Consider the following 14,995-nt stretch of genomic DNA (forward strand, 5'->3'; position numbering starts at 1 on the left):
ACTTAAAAAGTCAACATCTGTGCGATTTATTACACCCCTCCCACTCCTTCCACATACACACACGTGCAACATGCACAGACCCCTCCTTTAAATAACCTCTGGCTGATCTCTCCGTCTGCAGATCTGCGTGTGTGTGTGTGCATATGTATATGAAGTGTGTGTGTGTGTCTGTACCGTGTAATCTGAGTCCTCTAATCTGTCCCAACGTCCAGACACGGACTCAGACAGAGACATCGACGTGCTTTTAGGAGGGATGCTGCTTCACTGAGTGGTCCCTTTTAAAAATTAGAAAATGGGTAACGCTTGCTACTTTTGAATGCACCCAGTCCTGAAGGAAATTGAAAAATCAATAAACAGATTTGACTTAAAAGCCAACAGAAAAGTTTTTGCGCCAATGGGGCATTACATCATCTATAAAAGAATTGAGATACAATTAAGTATAGCATCTGGTTTTGATGATCATAAAGAAAGTATGACAACATTGAGTCCAATGAACGATGCTTTGAATCCACAGAGACTTCTTTTTCAATCACATTCTGGATGTATAACACAGACATCTCGGATTAAGTTGAATAAAACCTTCTTTGTATTTTCGCCGACCACAGACAGTGATGGATGATATGGGAGGAAATAATAACACTTTTCACGAACGACACACGAGTCGCAGTCATAATTTGAGCCCAGCGCTGAGTTCACTGTACCCTCCCCATGAGCCTCCGGTCCCTGCGGGTTAGTCTTCCGTGACTGCTAATCCACCGCCTTGTCGAACAAACTCCCAGTTAGCCCGTCCTAAGCCCCCCCCCCCAAAGAGCCTTTAAGTGGTTGAAAATGAAATCTCGTCGGGGGGTCCTGTAATGACTGGGATTTGCTTCTTTTAATTGTCATTTCACAGTGAGCTGGAAGCCAATGTGGCTTTGGGAGTGCATGTGCAGCCGTGTTTGTGGAAGGCTGAGGCATCATGAGTGTGTGCATCAGATATGAATCACCCAGGAAAAAAGGATTGGCTCGGCACTTCTTGCCTCACTGTGTTTGATATTGGGGGAGATTTATTGTTGATTTGCCAAGATTTGTGTTCTTATTTGCCGTGCTAACAAAGACTGACTGATTTAATGCCAATACAGATTATTGGAGAGGCAGAGAGAGATGCTGGCATTGTGGGAAACACACATTTCTTTCTTGTAAAAGTGTAAAATTGCTGCCGGTTGAGAAAAACACAGAGATTACAATCACCTCAGGCTCTGGGCACAAGTGTGTGTGTGTGTGTGTCTGTGTTTGTGTGTGAGTTTTTCACTCATTTTCTGCCCGCCAACACATTTTCAGTTTGACACCCATGTGACTTGTTAATTCTCAATCACACTACTCACATATGCACCTCATCACTTGGTGAGACGCGAGCACACTTAGGAATTGCATATACAAACATACAATGACACGTCCACCTAAACAAATGAACAATTAAAACATTGTCATCCGTCTGGGAGGAAAAATCCCAGCAGCCCCAGCGCTAAGAGAGCGAGAGAAAAATGCACACACAGCATTTCAGCCAGCCCCCCATCACACTGTCACACACCCTCATACACACACTTATTTGTACCTCTTTGAGCTAATACAAACAATATTCATCATAAACACTCTGACAGAATACGACATGAGGTGGTGTAAGGCAATTCCACCGTTTTAACCTCTCTCTCTCACACACACACACACACACACACACACACACACACACACACACACACACACACTGCTAGCTCCTCTAAGCCAGTAGTGGAGAGTGGCCAGCTGGAACCAGTTCCTGCTGTGAACATCTTCATAGCGAGAAGGGAGGGAGAGAACGTCTGGAGCAAAGATGGAGGGGTAATGGCCAGAAAGAAAGAAATAGACAGTGGAAATAACTAGAGCAAGAAGACAGGGCTGACGAGTGTAATGGACGGAGAAAAGAGGCTGGGATCCGGGGAACAACACAGGGATGAAAAAGCAGCCGGGAAACGAGTAATGTCTTGTGCAGAGCTCGCTCCCCGTGGTGCCGTCAGCGTGAAGGAAAACTGGCAAAGAAAGGAGACATGTGAGAAAAGCTATGATGGATACATCTATCCGCAACTCATCTTCCAGAAAACATTTTTTTCTTATCTAAGACGTGTTGAGGATGCACACAGGCTTCTTTTTTTACTCCATTTGCCAATCCAGAGCATCAGAGAGGGTGTTTACTGCAACACGCCTTTCACGGTGACCTCCTTCTCCAGAGAGGTCATCAATAGTTAAATACCCATGGTGCCCGTGTCCCGCCAATGTCCACACAAACCAGTCTGGCCGCCAGGTGTGTGTGTGTGTGTGCAGGGCTTCGTTATATTTTCATGAGCCTCCACACTAGGAGACACAACATGACGACGTTAATTATTCAGCCCACCTTGCCTGCATGGCACAAAAACATGCCAGTCGTCAGGCAGATTTCAGAGGAGGCCACACAACACACTGACAGTATGCAGTGTTGGAAGAAGTACTGCTTTACTTAAGAAAAAGTACTAATACTATGCTCTTAACATACTCCATTACAAGTAAAAGTCCCATAACGAAAATACTCAAGGAAAGTAAAGTGCTATATTTGAGTAAATGTCCTTAGTCACTTTCCACCAATGCAAAGACTGCTACATTTCAATTCATGTCACATTCCTAGTTAGTCAAAAAGTAACTATACTATCTACAAGTTGGTCAATCAGCAACCATCTGCTGCCTAAGGGTATTGACTTTTAACCTTGGCAGTAATGGGTCTGGGGTCAGATGAGTGACCCTCAGGTAGCGGGACAATAGACAGGAGGAAGTGGAGGAGACAGAAGTAGCTGACTTCTCATCTTCTGTCTCCCCTCTCACATCCAAAGGAGAAAAGCAAAGAGCTTGAGAGTCGATTTATATTGAACTGATATTTATTTCTGTGTCAGTAATGAGAGATTATACATCTCTGCTTTTTATCCAAAGATAAAAAGACAGGAATGCAGCTGGAAATATTGAAATGCACCCAGCTAATGGCCTTTTAGTCGTGATGGGCATCTCGTACAAAGGGAAATTGAAGTGGACAAACATTTAACAGACTTTACAGAACTTTCAAAAGTTCACAGACATAGTCATGCCATGATCAATCTTGACATTTATCTAATTCATTATTGTAAATGCAATATAGACAGGCAGACATGTTTATTATAAATCCATTTGTTTAACTCACATAATTTCTGGAAATCAAATTAAAACTGTAATTATATTTTAATCTGAATCTTGAATGATGGTGTTTGAATGTTATATAAAGATTACAATTCATTTCAAAATGGAGGACATCCTGATGAATTTAGCCGTTTTTCCTTATCAAGATATGAACACTTGGGTGAAGTATTTCCTGTGTTGGTGATGAATGTGTCCGTTGTTCTGCCCTGCCTCTGCTGCCCTCCATTCAACCTCTCCTCTCTTTCTCACCTGCCTCCTCCCTTTCTTCATCTGTTTTTAAAACCGTCCTTCTGAGGACTCTTCCACCCTGCAGTCATTTTTCTTGTTTTTCCTGTCCTCTCTATGCTGCTCTTTGTTTCACGGACACATTATCCGGGAGCGGTGGAGATGGCTTGGTTGTATGCGAGCCGAGCCCTGTGCTATACGCTCCACTTTGTGTGAGCATGCGTGGGTGTTTACATAACCCCCATAAGAGCCCACATCCACTGTTTGGCCTCTGAGGTAAACACAGCGGCTGTCTATCCTCAATCCAGCAGCAGATACCGCGCAGATAGACCCGCTTATCTGTTCAAACACTCACACTGCTTTGTATTACCAGTGTCAGCTGCACTTGATTAAATCAGGCCATGCCCAAAATCAAATAAAACCCCTTGAGTCGGATTTTGAAGTCGTATCTATCATATTCCCGCTGGTTATGGAATTTCTGGAATATCATATCCATTTTTGTGCCACACAGGGAATTTTACAAATAGGTCATTTTATAACGGCAATATTGCAGACTCACAAAACAACATTATCAAAACAAGAGGGAATCCAATTCTTAAGCTAAGGGAGCGTGCTTTGGTTTGATCATCCTGTGCTAGGAAGAGAGTAAAAGAAAAATCATGTAGGCATCTTTTTAGGAAATGATGCCTTTTAATGTTTAATTCAGCTGCTTGTAGCACTTGTCTTTCCATTGTGCACTGCGGCTGTGATGTTAGCGGAATATCTCCAGACCCACAGCGGCCACAGACACATAGTGAATGACACTTAACAGTCACTCACTTAAATACACGTCCTCTCCTTCTCCGAGAGTGTAGGATGTGTGTGTGTGTGTGTGTGTGTGTGGGTTCCTGTGTCTTTGTGTGAGCGGTTTCAGTTTGTAGCCACCAACAAGAGGAAGAAAGGCAATAAGGGCGAGAGGATGTGTGCAGAGATAGCAACTCAACGGTTTTGAGGAGGATATTTAAGGGGGCTAATGGATGCAGGTGTTGAAATGTAATGGAGGGAAGAGGAAGTGATTCGAAACAAGAACAACAAGGAGCATCTCTGTCTGTTATTGAATGTCCCCACTTAACGCCCTCGAAACCCAAAACAGGAAGTAACTTGAGCACCCTGGTTACATTTGCCCTCTGACACCTGCTGCCCCACCCTGCTGCTTCAGTGCCCGTGGAAGGAACCGAGTGCACGTCAATAAGAAATGAAAGTTGATGCTTTGGGAAGTACATTTCTCTCACATCCTGCCCACCTGGAGACACTTCCTGCGCGTCTGACAGCCAATCATGTTTGGACATGTCAGGTCATGTCTCCCACAGCTTCCTGCGGCCACCAGCATGGAGGTAGCTGGTATATGAGGAGCAGTGTGTGTGTGTGAGAGAGAGAGGAACCCTCATCCATCCTCAGGTTTTCCCAGCCTCCCAGCGTCCAACCTTTGACCCCAAAACACATCGACAGCTGGGCCGGTGACATCGGATCCGTGTTTGGGTTGTCTCTGCTTTGTCCGGACTGCCACTGTGTGTGTGTGTGTGTGTGTGAAGCAGAGCGAAACCGTGCACTGTGGGGGTGTGTAGAGCAGTGTAGTGTGTGTGTGTGAGAAAGAGAGAGATGGGAACTGATACCATAATGAGCGGTTCATCTCCTTACCTTTGTTTCTCTTCACTCTACAGATTTTCCACGGCAACACAGACCCGACTGAGGTGGTTCTGAACCGCGTCCCGCAGCCGGTCCTCGCCCGCTTTGTTCGTATCCGACCACAGACCTGGAAGAACGGCATCGCCCTGCGCTTCGAGCTCTACGGGTGCCAGATCACAGGTGTGTGTCACGGGTTAGACTTTTCTAACCTTCATTTTGCCAGCTGACAGGTTGCCAGAATCACCCGGCTTCACACTCTATAACTTTGACTGAAACAGCTTCCCAAAACTGCAAAAAATGACCCCCTTAACCGTCAACTAGGAACACACACACACTGTCATTGACACACACACACACACACGTAGGTTTAGTTTCTCACACTCTTCCTGATATCCGTTACACATAGGAAGCTAATTAAGGAAACTTTGATTCTATTCTCCAGCAGCAGTGTCAGTTCCCTCTCCATTTATTCTCCGCACTCACTTTCTGTCTCCATCTCCCTCCAGTTTCCCCCCCTCGTGGTTTTAGAACCTTTTTTGATGTCTCCTCTATATTGAGAGATGAGTATGGATCAATCATTCATGGCTCCCCGTTCACTCTTACATCAGAAACTGTGATTCCCGTCTCCCTCAACAGCTGCTATCAGAGCAACCGTTAGCTCGTACAGCACAGGTACATCCACAGCTTCTATATATAGCATTTGACCTCAAAAGCAAGCACCCCCCAATGAAATGTACACAGACACCACCCACCAGCACACACACACTTTCTATGCCTTTTATTTATTATTTACATCCCCTGCTTTTGCAGTGACATAACAGCATCAAACTTTGATCTGTGTTCTCTTAAACCGTCAGCACAACTAACATCTCCCCATCTCTCTTCCTCGTGCCCTTCCTCTGTGTCTCCTCCTCCTCCTCCTGTCTCTGTAGGAGCCTCTCCAACATCTTGCCCTCCTCCCTTTCTCCCCCAGCCGTCATCCTCTCCTTACTCTCTACTTCCCTGCCTCCTGGCTCCTCATATTATACCTCCCTCATCCCCTTAATCCTCATTTCTGCCTTTCACATCCTCCCTCAGCAAGTTCCTCTCAGTGCGACCCGCTCATCCATATCTGCATGAGTTTCATTTCCAAGTGCTTTTGCATGTACGCGGGACTTTCCCCACAGTCAGTGAGTGTACATAAGATGTGTGCAGCACAGCGAAAAGACAAAGCTTTTGTAGAGAATATAACATATTTAAAATGTTTGTGTTTGAGATTTGAAAGCAGGGCAGTTATTGCATGCTTTCATCTCACTAATGGCAGTCTAATATATTTAACATGAAGCTGCAGAACTTGTCCTCTCTGCTCCGGTCTAAACTCTCACCGCTCAGTGGCCAGCAGTGCAATCCTGCGGCGAGGCTTAACAGCTCCCAGGCGGGGATATGTGTAGCAGCGTGAGTGTGTGTAGCAGCGTGAGTGTGTGTAGCAGCGTGAGTGTGTGTAAGGTCGTCGCCTCTCCATCAGCGCCGCCCGAGGTGGAGGTTAAACTTATCTGCGGCTTCTCCTCTTCCCTCTCCAGATGCTCCATGCTCCGAGCTGCAGGGCCTGCTGTCCGGCCTGCTGCCCGACGCTCAGATCTCCGTGTCCTCCAGCCGGGACCTGGGCTGGAGCCCCAGCACCGCCCGGCTGGTGGCCAGTCGCTCCGGCTGGTTCCCCGCCCCCGCGCAGCCGCTGGCCGGAGAGGAGTGGCTGCAGGTGAGAGGAGTTTACTGCATTCATTGTACTTTTCCTGACTGTGTGTTTCCAGATGACCAACAGTAAAATATTATTGAAGGCACGACAGAAACATCATTCATGTGCTATATTATGCGCTGTCAAGTTTTAGTTTTGGAGATTTGATATAGTAACATATAGTAAAGAAATAAAATCCAATGCAATAGCCATACTGGTGAAAGTAAGCTGGAGGAATATGGAAAGATATATACCTTTTTAGATGGAATACAATTAAGAAGAATGCACAATTACATACTGTACAGTAGAATAAATACTGTATACTCTAATAATATATGACATAACCATGTGTTGTTCTGTGTAAAGTATATTAATCATCTTGTATGCATCTGAATCTAATCCCAGGTGGACCTCGGTGTGCCCAAAACGGTGCGAGGAGTGATCACCCAGGGAGCGAGGGGGGGGGACGCAGCGAGCGGGGCGACCACAGACAACCGGGCGTTTGTCCGGAAGTACAAAGTGGCGCACAGCCTGAACGGGAAAGAGTGGAATTTCATCATGGACAGCAAAACCAGCCTGCCGAAGGTGGGGTGGGCGAGGGGGAAAAAAAGAAGCATGGAAGAATCAGAATTTTGTTTCCAAATGTAAAAAATGACATGATTTTTGTGTATTTGTGGCAGCTTTTCGAGGGGAACACACACTACGACGCCCCGGAGCTGCGGCGCTTCGAGGAGATCGTGTCGCAGTACATCAGGCTGTACCCGGAGAGGTGGTCTCCAGCAGGCATCGGCATGAGGGTGGAGATCCTGGGCTGCGAGCTTCCAGGTAGGACATTCTGACGGGGAATCATTTCACTTATGATCATTTGCTCCTACACCATAATGAGCTGATCTAACCAGAAGTGAGTGGACCTTGAGGAAGGCGCTGGAAAGTGAGGCTCGCATTAGATATGCATGAGAGTCCGTTACCAGAGGTGAGGAGACACCAAATGTTGGAAAGGGGAGGGCGGTGACTCTCAAGAGGTTGAGATTTTGATTTGAATCCAAGGTTATTTCACCTGGAAAATATAAGTTAGCTACAGCAAGTGTCCTCAGCAGCAGGGAGCGGACGGGGCTCGGTTGGGAGGAATGTGTCCCCGGAGAGAGAGAGGGAGCGTTCGGTTTGTTCACTCTCCAGCACGGTCTGTTCTCCAGATGTGAGGTTAGCGCTGCAGAAACACACACATCTGGACTCTCACTGTTTACCACTCCCTCTGTGTCTGAACAGGATGGCTCCACAGCACAACATGTTAAGCACAAACACACGGAATACACTGCAGAAAGAAAAAACTGTACATGTGAACTCTCCAGACTCCAAATGCAAGGTGGCCCTCATTGAGGTGATTCGTGCGTGACAGCTTGTGTGCTTGTACAAGTGCTGATGAAGTGTTATGTAGTTGAAGAGGGATAGAATATTAAGCAGGCATGATTAGAGTCGTGCAGAGAGTAAAACACACTCACAGACACACTCTGAAAAAATTCTAAAAAAGTAATTGATAAAGCAGAAATCTGTGAATGATAGAAAACGCTTTGCACATTAACTTCTGCTGATGTAAAAACCTGGTCACTTTTCCCCCGTACCACACAGGAAACAGTGTGTTTTGCATTTACTGTTTGAGTGACAGGCACGATGAACAGATCCCCCAACTATATATATTTAAAAAAAAGCAGGTTAGGAATTTGCACTTTTTGCAGAGACGTGATTTTAGCAGATAGTGTGTGAAACGTGTGACAGAGAGCTGCTGCTGAGGGTCACACATTGTTCACAGGCCTCCACACTCAGCAGGAACACTGAACCACTGCTGAGTGACATCCTGTGAATCATCCACATCCCCTCACACTCCAAACTATTCACTTCCTTTGTTTTGTCGTCACTTATACCCTCTTTTGAGTTCCTTAACGTGGTTTCAGCTGATGAAATAGAACCCCGTATCTGTAGTTTGAACAGAGCAGCAGCTTCTCTCCCCGTACACATGGTCTCAGTTCTTTCTTTTCCCCACCCTGAGGCCCAGTGCGTGGGTCCGTAAATGTTTTTTTTCGTTACCATGCCTCTTCTCCTTTCCTATCCACCCTCCTCCTCCTCAGTTACTCATCACTCGCACCTCTTTTCCATCTCACTGCTGTTGGTCCTGACTCCTTCTGTTTCCCCCCCCTGTTGATTCACATCTGTCTCACACACACACACACACACACACAGCCTCACATTGACGTTTTCTCTAAAAAATGAAAAATGTATGAGCTCAGGAAATACGTCTCAGCGACATATCTTGGAAAAAAATGCAAAATATCTCTTCCTTTTTATTCAGGTAGGACCATTTCAGTCTTAGGAGAATTGGATAGTAGCTCACACACACACACACACACACACACACACACACACACACACACACACACACACACACACACTGGCTCAGCAAAACCTCAGTAAATATGGTGGAGCTCACCCATACTTTAGGAAATGTGTGTTTGTGATGGAACCTTGATCTGATCACTTAACCCCACCCTACAAAATATCAAACAATGGCTACTTATCTTTCCCATCATGTTCTTTTTGGGTGTATGCGTGCATGCACATCCATTTGTCTGCGTGTGTGTGTGTGTGTGTGCCTGCCAAGCGGAGATTTACAGAAAAGCTTTCTACATAATTGAAGATTTTTTTTTTCTCTTCTCTGACATATTGCTGAGTCAGATACTTTCGGAGGGAGCAATGTCTTTTAGCAGAGAGCTCTCTCCACCCTGTGTATAAAAGTGTGTGTGTGTGTGTGTGTGTTGAAAAATAAGCATAAAAAAGCATTTATCCGTGTGTATGTCTACGTGTGTTTTTATGAGCGTATATCTATGCATGCGAAGCTGCGGTGTGTATTTATACGAGTGTGCACCTCCATTATCCGTGCCGGCGGTTCCCCTGGGTCCAGTTCTAAGTGTGTGAGCCTCATCCCGTGCATGATGATGACTTGCATCATCACCTGCAGCAGCAGCAGCAGCAGACACATTATGTAAGACAACACTCCGCTGCAGAGGGACTTTTCCTGCATTACAAGAAGCCTCTGCACAGAACAGGCCTCACACACACACACACACACACACCGTCAAGGTTATGGCTCGGGGCAAGGTGGGCAGGTCACATACGTTCGCACGCGCGTTCTCTCTCCGTGTCACGTAAACACACAAGCAGCGGCCCATTCCCATTGCCCCCGACTCTGCTGTCACACCCTGGAAAGGTCAGCACATTTACACTGTGACAAGGCCTGACCTTTGAGAGCATGCAGTGCTCAGGAGCAGGCTGAATCTTAATGGACTGGATCGTGTGTTTATGTGTGTTTGGTCGTATGCACACATGGGAGCGCGTGTGTTTGGGCGCTAAAGTAATATATAGGTTTATTTTAACACCCCGTCCCAAGACTTAGGTGAAGGACTCAAAGGTTGGACTGGAATATAAAGGCAAGGGGGAGAAGAAGAACAAGAGGGTCCACTCCCTTCCCTTCCCTTCCCCGTGGGCAGGCAGCGTTAAAAGTCTCATTAGAAAGTTAATGACGGGCATAAAGGATGTGACATTAGCGCTGGGTTAATGTCAGGCTCTTTCATGCCTGCCATTTCTCCAGCTGGGGCGCCGTGCCACTCATTTCCACAGGAAGTTCCTCTAAGCGGATCAATTGTGTATCACGCTGCGTTTGTTGCCCTCAGTGCCTTTCATAGTCTCTAAATGATAATGGTTGTCATGCAGCAAGACCAGTGGGAGGCTCTATTATTGACACTAACAGCCGACCAGCAGAGAAAAGGTTGGAGATGGATCCGTGTGATTTTTCTTTGGGGATGTTTGCACAGTTTTGTGTTTCAGATCCAATTGACGGACCTGTCAGGGAAATATGAGAAGTAAAATGATTTTCAGTGCTATTTCATGTCAGTTAAGTTAGAAAAGGAAGCGATATATCTGTAGCTGCATTAGTGATATATAGACAACACACCCGGGCTGACCCATCTGCTCCCAATAACCCGGCGCTTTCTCCCACCTCACATTCCTCCAGCAGCCTGCTCAGCACATGTCTGTTTGGCGCACACGTGATGCACTTTAATGTGCAAATTGCCTTGCCGTAGTGTGTTGTTTGTTTGTCCCGATGATTTAGTCGTGCTTAAATAGATGTTAAAGGCAGAGAGAACATCATACATTTGACTTTTTGTTTGCTTTCTCTTCTTCTGAGCCAGTATGAGTTATAGCGAGTGAGACACTTGGTAACACACAGGGAAGTTCCCGAAAAGAAAACAGAGTGGGAGTTTTTAAACACATCTATCCATCAGCCTTAACCCCGACTCTGGGTCTGTGTGCAATGTGTGTGACTGCATTGTGTGTAGCGTGTGTGTCTGCATACTTGTTAGACTGATACTGACGCCCTAGCACCCAGACACAACATAAGGGGAGGATTCTTGGGTGCAGTGACCTCACACTCTCAGTTATGATAAGAGCTTTAACTCACCCTAAATACGCAGCGCAATGAGACAAGCTGTTTATGTGGTGAATTATGGTTTGAAATTGCTCTCAGTTTTCTGTTAAAAAAGTATAGTAGCTTCCTATTTTATTTCACATACAGTTGCTTTATTTTTATCTTATTATTTTGCCTCTTATATGTAAGCCTCTTTTTTTATGCACTGCCTCTTTGCTGTCGTAGTGCTTTAGATTTTCTCAACAAAATACACGTGTTATTTCCGATTCTAACTCCCAAGACAAAGCAAAAGATGTCACACTATGTCTGGTTATTAAAGCTGTATACATCCACTGTAAGTCATTACTTCCTGGTTCTTTCTGCCTTTGTTTCTTATCACTTCCTCTCACATCTGTTTTTCTTTGCCCTACCTCACGTAAGGAGAAATGCCACATGAATAACCTCTTGAACAAACATCCTGTGATCTAATGTGTGTTTCTTACATTGACCTGAGCTGTGTGTTATGTTTGTTTCTGCAGAAATGACCACGCCGGCCGACACCGCCACACCGACTGTTCCCGCCGACACTGAGACCACCACCGCCACCACCTTTACCACAGGTGAGGCCAGGCAGCATTAATGGTGTTATTAGAGGAGTAATAGAAAAGATGAAAGCCTTTGAAAGGACATTACGTAAAGCAGGACGCATTTCTCTCTCTCCCTCTCCACCTCCACAGTAGCCACCTATCCTCCATCAGACAGCATTTGTGACTTCGATCAGGGCCTGTGTGGGTGGACTCACGACCCCAACGCCCCCCTGCTCTGGTCCCTGCACAGCCACGGTGAGTCTCAACATCAGTCATAGGAAGGATCCTGTGTGATTCACTGTCTGGTTAACGACTCACAAACATGTGATGGACAGCGAGCTGCATGTAGTTCTGCAGGGTTTCTCCTGCTGTAGGCTGCTCTGGCAGACTATGGATATCTCTACTTCTTTTTCTGGATCTTTGCTGCAAAGCTTTTATGTATGCAAGGATCATTTCATTACGGGCGCAGAAAATTGCACAAGCAGAAATGCATTTAGTTTATTTTATCAACTTCGCCGAGTCCAGACACTAATGAAATGGAGTCGTTCTCCGTCTGCATCTTCATAGAGTCCTTTTTTCAATTTGATTAAAATAATTCCTTAAATTGAAGCCGGTCTAATTTAGCAGCGACGTCGTCTGCCAGCCGCGCTGATCTTCTCCGAGCGGATGAGAAATGAATGAAAATGGATTTAGGAATGGAAGGAGATGCCGCCGCCATTTTCAGCACACACAGCTTCACATGTGACACACACCAGCTCCCTCGCCTCTGTGTGTCAAAGCATGTGACGTCTCGCAGGAAGGGGTTAAGACCCGGTAGCTCCAATTAAGTTCAGAGCAGGAGACTCCAAAGCGTTTATTCTCAGCCGTCCGCTGCTGCCTCTCCATCACCCCAGGCACATCCTCCGTCTACTTAGTCACTCCTTGAAGAAATAATTATTCACTTTCCCTTTTTACACAGTCCCGGATAAAAAAAGTGCAGCTTTCGGCGTGTTATTAAAAACTATAGAAGAAGTATCCTGCTGGGTTTAGGGAGGGTGCTTTTTTATTGCACTATTTATAGTTTTTCATAGGGATTGTTATCCAACTTTGTTTTAAAATGCACGTGTGTCTCGAGCAAAGTCTCCATGAAATATTCAGCTTTCCTGCAGCTGGAGGGAATCAAACAAGAGGTTCAACACGGCCTGCTTTTTTTTGGTCAAATTGGCGATGTCACCTGGGTCGTGTTCAGCAGCAGACGCTCCTGAAGTGTGAGCGATTCAGGTCAAAGCCATCTTCGACAGCGGGCTTCAAAGCGGCGTCTTTCATCACGGCCCGGATCGGGAAATGTTGCTCAGATTAGTCAGGTTTGTGGCTTTCATGTGTGGAGTATCATTTCCCAGTCGGTTTTTTTTGACACGCCACGCCAGCCTTTGATTCTCCCGGCTGATGTTAAAGGTCAGCCGACGCAGGATCATTACTTCACTGCTATCAAATCACTGTTTAATCCTCCATAGTTCTTTTACTCCAGGAGACCCAGACACCATGATCCCCTCACCTCCTGACCTAAGCCATGAAACCAGTTATTAGGCAGAGAGGAGGAATTAGCCCCGTGTTATTTGTCTTAATACACCCCCACTAGGAAAAACATGCTAAATAGGCTTCATAGATTGAATCCTTGTTTGCCTCTCGCTGCAGGAGACCGCTGTGAAATGGATTAATAATGCTCTGTTGTGCTGGGTATGGAGAGGCAGGCTCGATTATGAGCTGTCTGGCGAACAAGAGGCACAACAATGGGGGGTGCGCTGCGAGACGCCGCGCTTCAAATGTGAGAACGGAAGAGGCTGTGGTGCTCGCATTAAAACGTGTGATGAAACACCTCGCACATCATCCATAGGTGTAGTGTATACACAGGGAAACAGTAGCATGTGGAGCAGAGGAGAGCACACACACCACTCGTTCCAGGGCTGAGAAAGGCCGAGGGACATACTGTCACACACAGTGTCTGAAGTGTCACACACAGGCGAGTCTGTGCATATGGCGGGGCAGAGGAGAGCTGTCAAGTCCCAGGAAAATCTGTCCCTCCGGATACTGCTTGTCGGATCTGCTGGACACACACTCACAGTCACACACAGCGAAAGGTTATCGACCCAGTCGTTCAATAGCGTAATCACGGCAGCGCTAAAAACACACTGGTTGCTACTACAAGGTGCTGTAGATAAAATCAGACGCTGTTGTAAAGAAAACAACATTGGAAAACTACCTTCCAGCTCTCCCTGATTTGTCTCACACCACTTTTTTCCTTGCTTGTACGACAGAAAGGCGCGCAGTTGAAGCGGTTCATGATGAAGCAGGTGATTTCATCTGCAGATTGTTGATACTGGACATTTTCCCACAAGGCCCACTTAAGAAATTCCTCACTAGACGCCTCCTTGAGTCATTCTCTCACAAACACAACCTGAAACATACTGTAGGCTCCCGATCGCTCACAATGGAATTCATGTCGGCATCCAATTTGCAAACTAAACATCCTCTGATGTAAACAAATGGGGCGGCGTGCTTTTTGTTGGACTTTTCCGTAGTGTAAGTCATTTACCTGGAAGGGAATGAAGAGAAATGGGCCCCGAGGGTCTTTGCTGGAGTTCTGTTAGCGCTCCATGTGACGCTCTCACTGGACCCATTCTTCCCTGTGTTTACATTTGTCACTTCCCTATTGTTAGCGGTGACTATTGTGCACGGGTGATCCAGTTCCTGTTAGCAAGTGGTGATTCATTTTTTCTGTTGGAGATATTGATATTGTGTGAAAACATATGTACATATGAGTCTGTCTGTCTGTATGAGCAAACAGCAGTGATTTATGATGGTAATTGTGTGTATGAGAAGTGCCCCACAAACCGGTTCCAGCAGCATCCACTTCCAGAGCATATCAGAAGTCTTCACATCCTTTCAAATTTCCTGTGTTTCATTGCCTCCAGCTGAAATGAAGAACCCCATTAAATCACGCTTATTATTTTTACTTTCATTTGACTGTAGCGAGCAGCGAACTAAAGGTTAAAACAAAGCTCTGCTCATTTCAGCAATCTGGTACAAATACTAAAACAGCTTGATTGCACATCGCCGCTGTGAGATTCTCAATGTCTCTTTTATTTTTCACTTAATCCG

The 14,995-nt window shown here is 45.9% G+C and overlaps 1 protein-coding gene across 5 annotated transcripts in view; it reads left to right on the top strand.

Annotated features, from left to right (window-relative positions):
* nrp2a (neuropilin 2a) overlaps positions 1–14,995 on the top strand; it is a 53,116-nt gene that overhangs the window by 28,411 nt on the left and 9,710 nt on the right. For 2 of the 5 annotated variants that reach the window (XM_034151266.1, XM_034151270.1), the window contains exons 8-13: positions 5,139–5,283; positions 6,663–6,838; positions 7,220–7,399; positions 7,495–7,639; positions 11,807–11,890; positions 12,008–12,112. In XM_034151266.1, the coding sequence (XP_034007157.1) occupies positions 5,139–5,283; positions 6,663–6,838; positions 7,220–7,399; positions 7,495–7,639; positions 11,807–11,890; positions 12,008–12,112 (835 nt within the window). The remainder of the gene's footprint in view (positions 1–5,138; positions 5,284–6,662; positions 6,839–7,219; positions 7,400–7,494; positions 7,640–11,806; positions 11,891–12,007; positions 12,113–14,995) is intronic. The other 3 variants (XM_034151268.1, XM_034151267.1, XM_034151269.1) reach the window with 3 other exon arrangements.

The sequence above is a fragment of the Trematomus bernacchii genome, unplaced genomic scaffold (assembly GCF_902827165.1).
Source record: "Trematomus bernacchii unplaced genomic scaffold, fTreBer1.1, whole genome shotgun sequence".
Classification (NCBI taxonomy): domain Eukaryota; kingdom Metazoa; phylum Chordata; class Actinopteri; order Perciformes; family Nototheniidae; genus Trematomus; species Trematomus bernacchii.